We start from the raw sequence: 18,664 nt of genomic DNA, 5'->3' as shown, positions 1-18,664 counted from the left end.
ATGTACCTCTTAAGACAGAGGCAAAAGCAACTGTTTTTCCCTTTGCCTGCGCAAAGATGCCTGTAGTTTCTTACTCTTGAAGTCTCTCCTCAAAAACTTCCACCACTGTTGAAATCTATTTCTTGCATTTTAACTATTGGCTACTCTAACCCCCCCCCAACGATTTCAGGTGGTACTGCTCCGTTTGATCTGTTTTGTCTGTATCCATAAGTTTTCAGAAGACGTCCACAAGAACAGAATAAATGAATGCAGAGTACGGACAGGCTCCATCCGTTTACATATGTAACGTTGAGCATAAATGAGGCTCTAGGGATCAGTGTGATGAGACTCAATACTGGCTGTCTGATCTGTTGAATACAGACACAATTCAAAATTGTATAAAATATTTTCTAAAGCAGTAGCAATTAGATTTTGATGCAATTAATGTCTGACTAGTTATATTTAATTAAGTTCAACAGCAGTTATATTTTTGTGAATGTTCCATTTACAATCAATACTCTAGTTCTTTTGTGTGTGTTTTTTTTAATGATTGCTTTTAGCAAAAGCTCTTCTCCATAGGGACCGTAAGTGCCTTAAGAAACAGCAGCATTTAGGGCAGTACTTGTAGTGTGAAACTCATTATCTAATGCAACACCACTGTAGTTATTTCTCTCCTGGTGTGGTACAACAAGTTCTAAAGACGGAGGCTATTGTCACCCTGAGGTTCACAAAGCAGGCTTCTGTTAGGTTTTTTTTCCTCTCCCACGGACAGCTACATCCATTTCCCTTATCTACCTACTCCTCACAGACCCCATTCCTCATTCGCACAACAGTGTTTGTCACTAGATCTTGTTCTCTTTCTTCTCATTACAAGCTTTTGGACGTAATGAGTGTCCTGACCCTGGCATACCGTTGAATGCCAGACGCTTTGGGGACAGCTTCCAACTAGGGAGCTCCATCTCCGTGGTTTGTGAGGAGGGCTTCATCAAAACGCAGGGGGCTGACACCATCACATGCCATCTGGAGGAAAGCAAAGTGATGTGGAGTGGACTCATTCCCAAATGTGAAGGTACTGAAATGGAATAGCCAATAATTGTGTGGTTGTTGGACAGATAGGTCAACTATTGAGTTAGGAAGAGAGAAAACACAACAGAGGGAATTTTGATGAAGAAGTGAGTGGGTTATGTGGAACAAGCAGCTCAGAGTCCACCCATACTGGGCTACATTTATCTTTTTTTCAGGTGCTTGTGTAACTCCAGTCCTTTGGTGACTCATCCTATATATTTCCTTTCAGTGTTTTTTATTTTGGTTCAAAACGATTACTGAGTGTTATCCTCTTTAAAACCACTAGTTTACTTCTCCATCCATCCCCCAACCATATTTGTTCCTTCTGCCACACCCACATCTCTTATCTGCCCAACCCTTCCCACCATTTATCCACATCTCTGCTCCTCCAGCTCCTTGTGGGGGTCACTACTCGGGTCCATCTGGTGTCATCCTGTCCCCGGGGTGGCCAGGCTACTACAAAGACTCGCTGAGTTGTGAGTGGGTCATTGAAGCTGAACCTGGCCGTTCCATCAAGATCAGCTTTGACAGGTTTGTGTGACAGTGCTGCGGTAACTCAGCCATGGAAACAAATATACACACACTCAGTCAGAGACACAGACAAAGATCTGAAAGCCCAAAATCCCTCATGTACTTATATCCACATACTGTACTACATGTGAGAACTATACACAGTACACCAATGTGCAACACAGAGGTGGGACCCTTAATCTGAGGTAGAAACAGACAGTTAGAGGAGGTGGAATGCAGACCTGTAATCAGTTTCGAAAAGTGTTGAAAGCCTTGAGTAACTTTTTAATTTACTTACTGGCTCCTGCTCACTTCCAGATTGCTGCAATAAAAACAAAAAAGTCCCACTCTAAAATCTTTATTTCTTAAATTAAAAAACCTAAACCATAAAATCATCATATTTTATAGCTATTGCATGAAATGAGCCAAATTTGTTTGCGTCTCTGTTGCTTGAAATGAGCCAGTGTTCTTAATCCTAATTAATGCAGTTCATAATCGTTTTATACAGGAAGTAGTATGTTTCTTTTTTTCCATATTCTTTGCTTTAATAACGAACAGAGGCTTGAATTTTTAGGCCTCCGTGCCAACAACAGCCATGGTCATGTTTTCAGTCTGCCTCTGTCCATCTGTCCCATTCTCGTGAATGTGATATCTCAACAATGCCTTTAGGGAATTTCTTCAAATTTGGCATAAAAAGTCAATGGTAGACTTTGTTTTACGTAATGGTCTGCAAAAATCCCCACTTTTTTGGCCATTATATAACCACAACTTCACTGGTAGGTAAAGACATACAACCACAAGTCAATAATTCTAGTCTCTTTCTGAAAATGTCTGAAAGTATTTTCCCACAATATAATGCTGATGTCACTTGTTTGATGATTTAGGGACCTGAGGGTGACCACAGATCCATATCATATCAGAGCTCCAAGAGCTCATTGATCTTATACTATTGCATAATTGGAACTTTCTGTTTAGGCTTTGTCTTCTCATCTATCTTGTCAAAATCTGAATTTGTCCTCAGTGGACAGAATAGACTAAATGGTTTTAAATAGTCTAATCTGTCAAACTAGAGGAGTTATTCAGAATACAAATAAAGGTATTCTCTGCATCTCTCTCCCTCCCTCTTCTCCTTTTACTTTGAAGGTTTCAAACTGAACTGAGCTATGACTTCCTGGAAGTGCACGATGGTCCCAACCTCCTCTCCCCTCTAATTGGCTCATTTAATGGAACCCAGGTCCCTCAGTTCCTGTTTAGTAGCAGTACCTTCCTGTATCTGCTTTTCACCACCGATAACAGTCGATCAAACAGTGGCTTCAAGATCTTCTACGAAGGTAAGAGTGAAATGCTGTGGGTGCATGAGTTATGAATACAATTTTTTTCAAATAGATTTAAACAAAAACAAACAAGTCCAAGAACGTCATGGTTGGCTCTAGGAATTTAAATTGATCTGCTGTTCAGGCAACACTTTCACAAGGTTTTCTGAAACTATGTTTTATTACTAAATGTCTTGAAGATGTGTTTCTGGCGATACAAGAACACCAGTGTTATCATAACAACTTGGCTCAATGAGCTTTGGTTCTCAGGTTGAAAATATTTTATTCAGCTAGGGTTCAGAGATATGAATTGATGAGTGAGACTACAAAATATTGAACACTGCTTTTTTTTTTTTCAAGGTCCACGCTGCTATTGTGAATATTATCTTATCCGTTAACTGATGTTGACTCTTCACACCATTTTCTCAGGCTGAGCAGAAGTTTAAAAACCCCAGTGTTTGCATGTTTATATGGTCTGTTGTGTGAGAGGTTAAAAATATCAATTACTTGGTGAAATAAAAACCAGATGTCAGGACTAAGTTGGTAGTAGATATCAATCACTGTAGCTCATTAAATATTGTGGAGACAAGAAGGTTTAGATCAAACACATTTTTCTGGATTCGTGATTCCAGATGATAGTCTGCCTATGATGGAGGAAAACTGGTGGAAACGCAGGCCGGTCCACTAGATAGCACCAAGGTTACCAGAATCCTAAATGGAACGGGTTCAAAGACCAGAGCTAATTCGGTAGAAAGAGCCCTGTGTTCCAGCATAATGCTCAATGGCCAATTACATCTAAACCTCTCCTCAAAAGCGGATAAGTCCAGGGCTTAATTTCCTGGTAAAATCTTCTTTGTTCTTAAGGGAGTTTGGGTTGGAAGTCTTTTCTTTCTTTCCATATCACTGTATGTGGAGGGGTAGTCTTTGAAAAATCAAATACAAAAATACTCCTGACAAAGTATAACATATTTTTGCGATTATTCGCAGAAACACAATTTCTCTTGTCACTCAGATGTGATTCATAGACAGACTTTGTCATTATGTCTATATTATTGACTGAAAGCAGAACATAAGTGTCTTTGTCTTATTATGTTTCACTCTCAAGTGTATTTCTCTTTTGTTAACGAGGCTATCGAAAAGCAATAACAGTAAGATCACATTAGCCTTTTCCATTGCAATTTAAGACATATGTTATTGCTGAAATGCTTCGGGGAAACCCAGCCTACTTCATTTGTAAAATTGGTCTAACAAAATAGGGATGTAGTGAATTATGCTGTAAATAAACTGAGGCACAGAGACACTGCATCATTCCTTCTTTGTGTAATGGATATTAGATGTAATCACTTACAAAATACTACAAAGTCTTATCACATCATCTGCAGGGACACATATAAAATAATTTCCCTCCTGTATTTTTTATAATTATTTTCAGTATTAAGATATAGAATAAAAGATGAATGGAATTCCTGCACCCTAGAGACCAGTGCCAGCAGTAATCTATTGAATGCTCTATTTCTCTGTGTTCAAACTTCATGTGTTTTATTTACTAAAACTATCAAGAAGAGCAATTAGTATTAGTATTCTACAGAAGCCTATAGCAATACAGAAGAGGAACCCTGTTATCTAACATTAATAATCTGTCAGGTTAGGCTGTTATAGATTATCAGTGTTGATAACCTTAATCTATAGCTCAGACACCATATAGTATAACCCAGGTCCTTTCTGTGTTACACTGCTGACACTACAATTTCTAGTCAAAGACCTTCAGCAAAACAAAATGTCTCTCACTGGACTGTTTATTACAATGGGGCGTTGAACCTTATCAGATCTTACAATATTAGTTTGAGTGTGTTTAGCAGGTGGGATTTGATTGTGCTGTGGGTGTAATTTTACAGAAATAAATACATAAATTCAACACACTTGTCTTAGTCATTTTACAGAGTCACCTGAAACCTCTGAAATATACCACGGTCCCATTCACTTGAATGCTGTCAGACATCTTGATCCCCCTTCACCAAAACAAGTGACATAATATTTTCTCGGAAAACATGCAGTACAGGGAAAAAGTTTATTTGCACAGTTTCACCTAGGCCATAGGTTCTCTCTCTCTATGCTTGTACTCCTCATCACCTTGAACATCTGCTTTGGACCTTCTCACAGTCGTCAACTTGCTTACATTTTTCCACAAAGGGATTGCATGAAGATGAAATCTTGCTTTCTTCAACACTAAAAGAGCTCTATCAAAGTTATTCAGAAAGAAACTGTCAAACATCAGCAATGCATCAATGCATTTGTCCATTTTTCTTCCGTCTCGATGTGTTGCATTAAAAATATATTTTGCTACTGTCTGAAGTGTAAAATAAAAGTGAAAGCAAATATATTGCATTGCAATATATATGTGCACTGAGACCTTTTTGTTTTGATGATTGTTATTTAAGGTTCTGTTTGCACTATTTAATACTTCTGTTCTGGACTCAACCTTGACTGGAGGCATTCCGGGTTGTCCGTCCATCGCTCTGTCCTTTACTATGCGTTTGTTTTTGAACAGACATGGATGCAAACTGAAATTTAACTGGTTGGTGGAGGCATACAACTGGGAGATGGTAGCTGGTTGTGTAAATGTGGCCTAAAATCTTCACTGATTGCAAAAATAGAAATGGCATTTCATATATCCTAAATCTTGTATGATATACCTCTGTAGCTCAACAGTCATATTTTATTTGCAATAGCAAACCTGTGTATAAATACTTAACAGAATCTGACATACTGTGTGTCAGAGGGGGAAAAGAAAATAATCAATCCATCCCTTATTTCTATACCACTTATTATTTGGAGGGTTGAGGGGAGGGGCCAAAGCCATGCAAAATAATACTGTACTTAATACATGTACACATTGAAAACATGTGGTTTGGTAATTGATGACGCAGTCAGATTAAATTTCAAAGGTGACTTTGTACAGTTGTTTAGAGATACTTTCAAGAAATAATGCTTTGATCTCAATTTCTCTAGTGGTTACATTGGACACGTTCTCCTGTATGGATCCTGGTATCCCGGTGAACGGAGTGCGGTTAGGCCAGGACCTGTCGATCGGCTCCACCGTTTCTTTCCAATGTGACCCAGGATACAGGCTGAGCCATGAGGACCCACTGGTTTGTGAGAAGAACCACTTCTGGAGCCACCCACTGCCCTCTTGTGATGGTTCGTATACACAAGTGTGTTAATTTTGTGCAGCATATTCCAACACATGGATCTGTCACATCCAAGAAGTTCATAACACTGCAAGTTTCTTTTCAATGAATGTTAATCGTATTTTAATAGATTTTTTTAATGTTCATAAAATGACACTGGATGACACCAGATGACAAGATATAGTCCTTTTGAATGGCTCAGAGCTAAATGACCCAACAATACAAAGCCCAGTCTTCTTGTCCTTGAAATATTTCATGAATGTTAAGTCTTCGAAAGTTTGTAGAATAATGGACACGACTATCATTTGAAGTCCTGATTGAATTTTATACGTAACCAAATTACACAAGCGAGTGAGTTTCCCACAGCGAGTCGGACTGACCAGACAGATGATCGTCAAAAGATGCTTTTTCTTCAGCAAATAGACTCAGTTCTTGTGTGACAACGTACCTGGGGTGTTATGAATCATTTAAAACTGTAGTATACTCAACTTCAAAGCATGAAGGTCAGCATGTTCCCGATAGTTCTTATATCTTGCATAATATCTCTCTCTAGGTCGTGTTTGTACACTTTTGTGGGATTTAGAAGCACAATGAAGGACAGTTGAGGTGATTATTGTTGCAGTGTACAACCCGTAAATGATGCCCCTTACTCACGGATCACTCACTTGAAAGAATATAATGAATCAAACGCATGCAAGAGTTGGCAAGGCGCTCCGTAGCATGCATATGATACAGTGCTGTTTCATGTAGCTTCAGCCCAATGACTGGCCTTGAAAATTCATTTTATATCTTGGAGCGTTTTCCTGACTAGGTGTGTGCCAGACTGGTGCCCAGTGCTTTGGCTCTTTGCCTACGCAGCATCTGAAGTAGATCCTTTGCCAAGTATACTCATCCACTTTTAATGACTTTATGTAATTTCGGTTCATTAATAAAATATTTGAAATAATTTTGTTGGTGGGTAAGGATTCGGGCCTTGATGTGTTGTGCTCGCTGGAGGGCCCAAGGGTGGAAGGAGAGAGGAGAAGAGGAGGCTGGATGTGTGCAGCTGTGGAGCCTCAGGCTTCTCAGCGATCCTCCAAAACATCATCTGACATTCATTACTTTGAAAATATACATGCACAAGAGTTCTACTGCTAATATTTGTCAGCGATTGGTGTTTAGCATCCAGGCTCTTGGCTGCCACGCCACCTGGCATTCAGGCCAAAGAAGAAACGAACGCACACACACACACCGACTTAAAGAAAGATGGAAAAAAAGCTTGTCAAACTTCATCCATGCTTTTTTTTTTTTTATAAAAGCAATACCCTTTATGTGCAGTGACATTTTAGTTGAAACCCAATGACGGGATAAGAGAATTGTTTCAGGTTTGAACAATATTCACTTAGACCAGTTAACCTTCAGACGGATGGAGCATTAACCTCCCAGTGCCCAGCACCTAACGAGGGTAGAGCTTTATTTCATTAGCTTCCCTTGATGAGATAAGGAGCTTTAAATGATATGTCAATATATATATATATGTATGAGAGTCATATACACTACCATTCAAAAGTTTGGGGTCACCCAGACAATTTCGTGTTTTCCATGAAAACTCACACTTTTATTTATCAAATGAGTTGCAAAATGAATAGAAAATATAGTCAAGACATTGACAAGGTTAGAAATAATGATTTTTATTTGAAATATTAATTTAGTTCTTCAAACTTTGCTTTCGTCAAAGAATGCTCCATTTGCAGCAATTACAGCATTGCAGACCTTTGGCATTCTAGCTGTTAATTTGTTGAGGTAATCTGTAGAAATTTCACCCCATGCTTCCTGAAGCCCCTCCCACAAGTTGGATTGGCTTGATGGGCACTTCTTGCGTACCATACAGTCAAGCTGCTCCCACAACAGCTCAATGGGGTTGAGATCTGGTGACTGCGCTGGCCACTCCATTACAGACAGCATACCAGCTGCCTGCTTCTTCCCTAAATAGTTCTTGCATAATTTGGAGGTGTGCTTTGGGTCATTGTCCTGTTGTAGGAGGAAATTGGCTCCAATCAAGCGCTGTCCACAGGGTATGGCATGGCGTTGCAAAATGGAGTGATAGCCTTCCTTATTTAAAATCCCTTTTACCTTGTACAAATCTCCCACTTTACCAGCACCAAAGCAGCCCCAGACCATCACATTACCTCCACCATGCTTGACAGATGGCGTCAGGCACTCTTCCAGCATCTTTTCACCTGTTCTGCGTCTCACAAATGTTCTTCTGTGTGATCCAAACACCTCAAACTTTGATTTGTCTGTCCATAACACTTTTTTCCAATCTTCCTCTGTCCAATGTCTGTGTTCTTTTGCCCATATCAATCTTTTCTTTTTATTGGCCAGTCTCAGATATGGCTTTTTCTTTGCCACTCTGCCTAGAAGGCCAGCATCCCGGAGTCGCCTCTTCACTGTAGACGTTGACACTGGCATTTGCGGGTACCATTTAAAGAAGCTGCCAGTTGAGGACCTGTGAGGCGTCTATTTCTCAAACTAGAGACTCTAATATACTTGTCTTCTTGCTGAGTTGTGCACCGGGGCCTCCCACTTCTCTTTCTACTCTGGTTAGAGCCCGTTTGTGCTGTTCTCTGAAGGGAGTAGTACACACCGTTGTAGGAAATTTTCAGTTTCTTCGCAATTTCTCGCATGGAATAGCCTTCATTTCTAAGAACAAGAACAGACTGGCGAGTTTCACATGAAAGTTCTCTTTTTCTGGCCATTTTGAGAGTATAATCGAACCCACAAATGTGATGCTCCAGATACTCAACTAGCTCAAAGGAAGGCCAGTTTTACAGCTTCTCTCACCAGCAAAACAGTTGTCAGCTGTGCTAACATAATTGCACAAGGGTTTTCAAGGGTTTTCTAATCATCCATTAGTCTTCTAAGGTGATTAGCAAACACAATGTACCATTAGAACACTGGAGTGATAGTTGCTGGAAATGGGCCTCTATACACCTATGTAGATATTTCATTAAAAAACAGACGTTTCCACCTAGAATAGTCATTTACCACATTAACAATGTATAGAATGTATTTCTGATTAATTTAATGTTATCTTCATTGAAAAAAACAGTGCTTTTCTTTGAAAAACCAGGAAATTTCTAAGTGACCCCAAACTTTTGAACGGTAGTGTAACTGAGGGGGCACAACATTCCTATCGCCTCATCTGTAACTACTTAGCACAGCAGGCTGCTACTGGATTATCCTCAACCTAAAAAGCAGCTGGATGCTGTGCTGGGATGATTGTTTCTATTTGGAGAAAAATCCAAATCATTTTCAAATCTCAATCAAAATAAAGCCAGATGCTCTAATCTGCTGAATATGCTTGTCAGTAAATTTAATGGATTATCACATTTTCTGACAATGACTCTTAGTTTAAGATACCATAGTAGAAGAAAATATGGATGGATAGCCAAATCAATGAATAATTTATTGTCCTGTTAGGCAGTAGGGCTGGTTCTGAGAGGGGGAGAGAAGAAAAATACATTGTGTTGGCAGAATTACCGGTATTCATAAAAATAGCAGGACAGGATGTGATATGACTGGAATATATTATTCATTTAAATCTCTCCTCTGTCTTCAGGTGAAGGATTTATTGGTTCATTTACAGATTTCTTTCTTTTTTTTATCGTTCACTATCTTACCTTTCTATTCAGCATCATGCGGTGGGGATATCACGGGACCCGGGGGGATCATTTTATCACCTGGCTACCCGGAGCTGTATCCCAACTCTCTAAACTGTACGTGGACTGTAGAAGTCAGCCATGGAAAAGGTAAGAAAACTGCCCAGATTTTAAATTATACATAAGTATATAAGTATACCTTCAACACAGACTAAAATATGCATGTTTTATTGAGTTAAATCTTTCTATAAGGACCTTTATCTCTATTTGTATGTACTCATCAGTAACAGTATGTTTATTTATATACGACACACTTGAAACAATATGGCCAAATGATAAAACTAAATATTAAAGCAACACCCCCTCAACAGATTAAAAAAACATGCTGGGTTTTATTATTATAAATAGAGGGGTGCGCAAAGCGTATATATTACTTGAACAAAGATCATTTAAATTAACTGACTTTTTTACATCATAAGGCAACTGGCCAGACTCCGTCAGTTTAACATCACACTGTGAGGGCCTTACATATTGAAATATGTCTCCCCCCTGTTTTTAAAAGCATGTTCCAGTACGGTGTTGTATAATAGGCGGCTTTACACATTCCTCATTTAGATATTTTTTACACCATTAGGAGAATATTTAATTTCATACATTTTTTCACCTACCTCATTTAATGAACTGTTTTGACATTTCAGTGTTTCACTTGGTAAAATAATTCTGTTATCTCACTTTTATTCACAGATGATTCTTTATTTTATTAGTTTAACTCTATTATCACAGCACTCACTTGACAGTTATTTGATAAGTTACCAGTGCTCTCAGACATTCTTCTTCATTATCATTTGAAAAGCTCGCTAAGCTTATCTCTGTGCCCTACCACTGTATTATTCCTGTATTTTACCAAACCGTTTCTTGTTATTCTCTTTCAAGAACCATTGAAAAGCCACGTTGTACTCTTTTAGAATTGTGTCCAAATCAGCTGAATTATTTGACACCATGAAAACAAAATCAAGCTTTGTTTTTCATTCTATTTCTGCCTCAAGGTATCCAATTTGTGTTTGACTCTTTGTCAGTTTTTTAGGGGAAGAAGTAATTGTAATTTGGTCATCAAAATGGGATCAGATCTTCATCCAAAGTATTAGTATATGCAAAGAATGCTTTTAATTTAATAACACAATCATAGAATCACCACAGAAACCATTGAAGGACACATGTCAACTGAACTGTTTGATTGGATTGTCCAAATCTTCTTCAAAACTCACCAGTTTCAGTGTTTAAAGGCCAGAAGCTGTAGGAGAATGCTGTGTGAGACCAGCAGCCAATCATCAGCAGATGCTGCTTGTGGACAGAAAACTCAACCCACGTTGAGGGTTTTTGTCAGAGTCAGAGTGTCTGTAGCCCACACATCTAGTCCATGTTCAGTGATTGAACTACAGGTTACTGTAGCATGGTTATTGCTAATGTAAGTAGCTTTTGTTTATGTCAGAATGCATACGTTTTCCAAACTTCATTATAAATGGTTGAGTGAGAGGACATATGAATACATATACATACGCATACAGGTATTTCCAATGGGTTGACTTTACATTTGCCTTCAGTGTAACCTCTAAGAGGACACTAGCTTTTAATGAAGTATCCTATCCACAGCATTATACTTTTTTAATATGGGTTTTTTAATATTCAACAATAACTGAAACATGAAACTCAATATCACCCACAAATGAAAAACTGATAGCAGCAACTCTAAGTGAGTCAAAATGACACAAGTTCTAATATGGCTTACTTAATTAATCAAAGTGTAAAATGGATTTAATGAAGTGAATGAATTTAGTATGTGTCCATAGCAAACTGTGCTATTTGCACCTGTGGTGGATACGCAATAAGACTCTATACGCCCAGGTATACATATAGTATTGTAGAGACTGGAGTTGGTAGCCAACAATGCTACTTTTACCTACAATTTACCAAATAAGGCTTTTTAAGACAAACTTTTTACCACACAGATTTTTTGTACCCGCATGACATCCAAAAATCCCCCTCTAGTATACGGCGTCTAATAAGCACCTCAAGGCGGTAACCATTTAGAACACTACCCAATGTGTGATGCTTATTAAACTGCCCAGTGCGTCCAACTATAACTTCTTAGACCTTGTGATTGAAATGTGTCAAGAGGTACATTTGTACAAAATAATTATCCAAACCACTGAAGTTCCTAGAAGTACAGTGGTTTCCATGATTTTAAAAATGCAAAACTTGTACCACTACCTTGACATTTACCTAGTGTGTAACCCCAAACAATATTGTAGCCTTTTTTTGTTTCCTTTCCCTACTTAATATAAATAAATCTTTAGATAGGTTTCAACATATTAATGTATTCAGATGTATATGTACACCCACAGGTCACTCTTCCTGTCAGTGGGTGTCTTCACTGCATTAAAAAATATAGATATGTATATTTATGCTGGTTTTACTTACTGGACGACATATTCATCTACATCACTATTCTACTCCGTAATTAGCGACATACCTACTCTGTCAAAATATTGGAATGTCCCTTCATATGGATGGCTCTTGATTTATTGTTCATTTGCTTTTACTCTCTGTGCTGTAATTTGCTGTTTATGGAGCACAATCAATCATTTCATGTGTTATTTATTTTATGGCTATTTGGGTCTTTATTTATCAAGTGAGCCAAACATCGTGTGGCCAGTCTACACAACTCAGAGATGGAAACATCTTTTTCCCCGATTTTACATTCATTTGTATAAATTACCATGAATGATTACATAAATATCCAGTAAGAGACATAGTAGAGTCATAATTGAAGAGATGCAACCAATGCGATATAGAAGAAAGAGCTTATTGTACTGATAATAAACCAACTGGCTGTCATCAATGAGATGATCTTATAATGGGGTCTGAGGTATTATGGGAAAATAAAAGCAGGTTGTGCAGACCATCAGGATTTGCCTAAATAATATGTAGATTTTCTTTGCTGCTGTGGCAGTTTTGTTTTATATTATTATTATCTATTAGTAATCTTGGTTTGTAAGGTAGTGATGTGTGTATTTTTGGAAATACAATATAAAAAGGTTTCAAGTTGTACATAGTTTTAAAAGGTTGGCATATGGCAAACTGGTGGCAAGCCTTTGCTTCTTGAATTACATAATAGTGAATGAAAATGAAATAAAAAAAAAGAATTCACAAGAGGTTTTTTAATTCACCTTTTTTAAATGTAAAATTCACTTTTCATTACAGTAATAGCATTGTGGTAGGATTCTTTTTAGTATGCCTATTCCTTGTTCTGCTGTAAATCAAAGCATTTATTATTTAATGAATGAAAAACATTATGTGGATTGATATTTTTTTGTAAGCTAAACCCATATTAATAGCTAGACTTTAATCATGATATGACATTTGAAATTACAATTAAAATTTGTATTGAATTGTCACATTCAGCTTGAGGTCATTTAATTGTTAGTCCGTGCTCTGCACTGTAATAATATTCTATACAATGCAACTTTATGGAGGATATAGTCAAATTTGTCCATTACATATTTTATTCTAAGCTCTCTCTGTATCTTTGGAAGCTATTCTTCATATTTTCTTGAAAACGTCTCATCAATGGGCTTTCTTATTTTCTCCTCCAAGGTGTCCAATTCACTTTTCACTCCTTCCACCTGGAGGATCACCATGACTACCTTCTGATAACAGAAAACGGAAGCTTTGCTCAGCCCCTGGCTCGACTCACCGGCTCAGAGAGGCCTGCACCAGTTAACGCCGGCCTGTATGGAAACTTCAAGGCCCAGCTACGTTTCATTTCCGACTTCTCCATATCACTGCAGGGATTCAACATCTCCTTCTCGGGTATGAAGGCATATTAAGGTTCCTATGTGTTGGAGGCATGGAGGGGGGCATATTGGAAGGTGTATAGTCAGAATGGGAAGGTGACGAGAAGGTGTTAAGAGGGAAGAAGTTGTGGAAGAATTTTGTAGAGGAAGAAGAAGGATGGATGGGAATGTGGTGGCTGGATTTCAGGGGTAAAGAAGTGATGGGTGACTGACAGACAAAGACAAAACAGATGATGAGATCAAAAGTGGTAAGCTTTTCTAAATTGTGTATCAAGTAACTGGAGGAGTGATTTGCCCATGATAATAGGTGCAGGCTTAAGGTAGACAGTGCCCCAGGCTGTGCTGATCAGAGGAGGACAATTAAGAGACAACGAGGTTACGCAGGTAGAGGGTGTCTGACCGTGATAGGAATGATCATCAAAGCATGGCATTTGGGTCAGTATCCTCAGGACTGAGGAGATGGAGGGAAGGGGGGGGTTTACAGAAATAATGGGGGCCCCCATGTAGAGAGAAGGAAGGAATGTAGCAATAGGTGGAGATACAAGGCTTAGGGAGGGAGATGGAGAGAGAGGAGATGAGACAGATGGTGATGCTGAGTGAGCAGGGTTGATGGAGAGGGCGGGGAGAGAGAAAGAGAGATTGAGGGAGAGGGATATGATAAAGTCGGAAAAGGAGAGAGAGAGAGAGAGTCTGCTCCATGAGCATCCTGGCTAAATGTTTGCCTGCTGTTCGCTGAAGTGAAAGCATAATTTATGCAGCCATGAATATTCATGAAATTTAGTTTTTGTGTGTGTGTGTGTGTGTGTGTGTGTGTGTGTGTGTGTGTCCTTGTAAGCTCTATCATTAGCATCTATAGATTTTCTGATTAGAATTCATTTTGTAACCTTTTGTGACCTTTGATGAAATTTTGCCAATGCTGTCAGGCCACATCCTACACTGGGGTTCTGCTGTAACGTGTTGCTGTGCTGAAATCAATAGGCCTTCATACAATAGCTCTTCCTTCTGCCAGATCCAGGCCGTGAGAGGAATAGTGCCCAGGAAAAGAACTTCTTCTTGCGCCGCCTGAGTTGCATCTACATCTCAAATCATAAGGCCACCAACAGCCTATATATATAATAAAGCTGCCTACAGGGTGGCCTGTTTTTAGAGGGCCCATTCTTCATCTAGACATGCTGGGCTAAAGCTTTTGGCATGTATCCCAATCTGATGAAGTGTCCTTGAGCAAGGCAGATAATCCCTACTAACTCTCATATTGTTTTCCTTATTGGCCAAATGGGTTTTCAAAGAGTTTATTTGAAAATATACATCATTATAATAGCATAATGATGTTATTTTTAAAACTGATTTATTTTTTTGGGCTATCATGTTTCCAGAGTATGATCTGGAACCCTGTCAGGATCCTGGGTCACCTCAGTTCGGCTTGCACACGGGTTCCAGATTTGGAATCGGGGACTCGCTGGCGTTCACCTGCAATACAGGCTATCGTCTACAGGGGGCGAAGGAGGTCGTGTGCTTGGGAGGTGGCCGCCGTATTTGGAGTGCCCCTCTGCCAAGGTGTGTGGGTACGTGGTCAGCTGCTTTTATTCTGATTTCTTCTATTGTACAGTATTTTTATTGCAGAATTTACCCTGTTAGCCAGTGTTGCGTTTTTAAACATGTCAATATCAAATAAAAACTTAATAACAACCCTGCCTCTGCTACATATTAGTAATAATGATCATTCATACATAGCATTTGAATTATAGCCATATCTTTTTATTAATAATAATTGAATGTATTAAGTCCATTATCCCTTTACATTTTTTATTCCAATTTTAGTTTTAGAGATTAGATTTTTTTTGTAGAAGTTTTCCTGTTGTTGTTAAACTGAACATGTCTCTTTTCTTGGTGTTGGTTTTTCTTGCAGCTGAGTGTGGATCAACAGTCTCCAACAGTGAGGGAGTTCTTTTGTCGCCAAACTACCCAATGAACTATGACAACAGCCATGAGTGTGTGTACAGCATTCAGGTTCAAACTGGCAAAGGCGTCAACATCACTGCCAGCACTTTTCAACTCGCACAAGGTGACATCATCAAGGTAAAGACACAATACAGTCACTCCATGTTGGTGATGGAAAATAGATAGAAAGATAAAGTTTATTGTTTGTCCCAAAGTGACAGAAATTCTCCGTTTGACAGTGCTCAACAATAAACATAATTCACATTTGAAAACACAAAGTATAAACAAGGCTAAACACTACACGTAGATAATCAACAACTAACAATGGCATATGAGTCAGCTCCTGGTGCTTTTTATTATGTACAAAAGAAGAAACCAGTAAAAGGAGGATTTTGTGGAAAACACCAGGCAGAATGCACAATTGTTTTGTATTGGTAGGTGGGTCAAACAACAACAGCAGCAGCAGCATCTCTCTGGGAAAGAAAAGATTCATTTCGTTTCTCAAGGGCATTTTAACAGCTTTTTGTACGCACCACAGATGTGATGCAAATGACTATGTAGTCCTCACTTCACAGCTGGAATGCACTCTTTTTGGGATGCAGATGTCTTGTCTTATGCTTCAATTAACAGCATTGTCGCCCACTATCTGTTTTTTTAGCAGTGGAGTTGTGTAGACGGTCATCTCTTGTACTTAGTCATCTTGTGAGGATCTGAAATGTGGACAGACAACATTGCAGAGCTAAATTGCCTTGAAGAAAAAACAAAACAGAAAACAAAACAAAGAATGCCTCAGGAGTATTTCAAAGGAAGAGCCCAGAGTTATTTCACAGTCAATCAGGAAAAGGTTATATATATTACTGGAAATCCAGAAAAAGGGAATTCTTTTTGACAAATAATTTGCATTGGTTCAACACCTTGCTCGGCTGAAAAAGATAAACAAACAAAGATTAATAAATCTATTTGGCGTTAATCCAGATAACAGAAAAATGCCTTGCTCTCTGCTTTGAGTGATTTAAAACTCTTGTTGGATTTTAGCTTTTTAATATTGAGGAACATTTTAATATTTGCTCAACAAATTCACTCAAACCATTTGATTAAAAAGCCAATATTATAAAGTAAAATGAACATTCCACTACACCTCCAAAATTGTCCTTTTTTTGGCATCATGTAACCCAGCACCATCTTGTTACTTCAACTCTAAGAGGCTCTGTATTAAATCAGTGGGATAAATTATGGTCACTCCAATCTAATTTTCACATCTCATTTAGGACATTGGATTTGCAGTAGAGGTGCCATATAAAAGAAGATATACAGAACTCATCGCTTCTTTTTAACTGTCGCTTTCATTCTTGGGTATTAATATTTAATTCGTAATTGTAGATAGCACACACCTATAAAGCAGAATAGCTCATGTCGCTCTCTGTCTCTAATCAGGTGTATGATGGCAAGGATGGTGCAGCCCCACTCCTTGGCACCTACACAGGCACGTCGATGCAAGGTCTGTCCCTCACCACCACTTCCAACTATCTGTGGCTGGAATTCTACTCCGACCAGGAGGTGACGGCAGCGGGGTTCCGGCTCATATACCACAGTAAGTCACATTTCATTTCACTGGAGGAGGGGGGACTTAACGCTTTTCCAAATGACTGAATTTAGCCTCACTTCAGGAGCCAGGCGGTTCAAGTAGCGGAATTTAAAAGAAAATTTTAATTGACCCTTACCCTGCTTCACTGTGTCTTTCACTGTCAGGGTATCCATTAAACACAGCATGCTGTTTCCGCTCCACTCCTGCAGGAAAATTTGCCTTTTTCTCTCCCTCCTCTCTCGCTCTGCCTTCCCCTGTTCCTTCTTTTCCTTTGCTCTCCACGTCAGCAATTGTCTGGCTAACTGTTCCTTGTTAAAACAGGTGAATTATAGTTGGTATTGTTTGAAATCAGTGTTTGCTAATGTGTATGTGCATGCACTGCAGACAGTGTGTGCCTCTGCATATGCATGAGCGTGTGTGTGTTGAAAGTTTGGGTCATTGATGTAAGTGGGCCAGTAATAGATGGGTTTTGTTTCTCGCCCTTAATTGGCTTGCTGACTGTGTATTGTTGCTAACCGTTTCTAATTTATTACTGTGACGAGAGAATGCTTTGGTGACACTGCACTTTGCAGTCCAATTTAAAGTGTTTTTGTTGTGTTTCACCTGCAATCCCTGAATTCCTTTTATCTACCAGCGGGTTTTCTAAGGTAGAATTCAATATAGTTAGTACAGATGACATCAGGCCAAGAGCTGTTTTCACTTGAACAGTATAAAAGCAAAAAAGTCTTTAGCTAACTTCCAGTTACAATGCCGATGCTAGAAATGATCATTTCTACGGCAAATGTGCGAGAAACTAACCACTATAAAATAGTTGACATAAAATAAGTTTTATGGGATAATGTTATTACACATGAAGTTTTAGATCCCGACTGAAAATAATATATACTCATTTACATGAACTAAATAAATTGCCAGCCGAATCTAAATGGAACCACAATTAATTCAGGGGAAATGAAGTTTAATTATTATCTGCCTTTTGAGTTACAAAATTACCCATAATTAAGAATCACATAATTGGATTTAATTTATGACTTTTCCAGTGTTGTGTACAAGGTAAATAGCAGAATATAAGCTCGCAGCCATTATCCATCTCAAAGTGCAGTTTTCCCTCAGTCCTTTCAAGCAGAATGAATACTCTTTTCAACTCGGAGAGGATTGACTGATGTGTGAACAGCAAGAGGGCGAGGAGGAGGTGGTGTACGGGCAGCTTAAAACTTGTCAGAACATGAAATCTAATCACGTTTTCACGACTCTTCCACCTGAAGTGCTGAGATTATTTTCCAAATGTGTTGAGTATCTGCTCGAGATTTACACTGGGCATGACACTTGTTACACCACCATAACATCTGGCATGGGCACGGACCTCGCCGTGAGAAGAGATGATAAATCAGCACTGCTGGTTTTATGTGCAGTCACTGTTGCTGCATAGCAGAACACTTACATTTAGTACCTGAAAGAGAGCAACACACATAAAGGCCACGGTCAAGTTCAAACATGGCAAGCCGAAGAGTTATTGCAACATTTTCTTGTTTGTGGCTTGTTTATTTTATTTCTCTTGTTATACCCCAAAGTGTTACGAGTGGATGGGCTG

At 38.8% G+C, this 18,664-nt stretch overlaps 1 protein-coding gene across 5 annotated transcripts in view; it reads left to right on the top strand.

Annotated features, from left to right (window-relative positions):
- The window catches only part of LOC117776906 (CUB and sushi domain-containing protein 3-like), a 213,822-nt gene that overhangs the window by 75,877 nt on the left and 119,281 nt on the right, over positions 1-18,664 (top strand). For all 5 annotated transcript variants that reach the window (XM_034611302.1, XM_034611297.1, XM_034611301.1 and 2 more), the window contains 9 exons: positions 854-1,048; positions 1,437-1,575; positions 2,698-2,885; positions 5,877-6,065; positions 9,730-9,846; positions 13,351-13,566; positions 14,924-15,112; positions 15,457-15,626; positions 16,923-17,079. In XM_034611302.1, the coding sequence (XP_034467193.1) occupies positions 854-1,048; positions 1,437-1,575; positions 2,698-2,885; positions 5,877-6,065; positions 9,730-9,846; positions 13,351-13,566; positions 14,924-15,112; positions 15,457-15,626; positions 16,923-17,079 (1,560 nt within the window). The remainder of the gene's footprint in view (positions 1-853; positions 1,049-1,436; positions 1,576-2,697; positions 2,886-5,876; positions 6,066-9,729; positions 9,847-13,350; positions 13,567-14,923; positions 15,113-15,456; positions 15,627-16,922; positions 17,080-18,664) is intronic.

This window comes from Hippoglossus hippoglossus, chromosome 16, assembly GCF_009819705.1.
Source record: "Hippoglossus hippoglossus isolate fHipHip1 chromosome 16, fHipHip1.pri, whole genome shotgun sequence".
Classification (NCBI taxonomy): domain Eukaryota; kingdom Metazoa; phylum Chordata; class Actinopteri; order Pleuronectiformes; family Pleuronectidae; genus Hippoglossus; species Hippoglossus hippoglossus.
The sequence above is the reverse complement of the archived record's forward strand: the minus strand, read 5'-3'. Positions and strand labels throughout refer to the sequence as shown.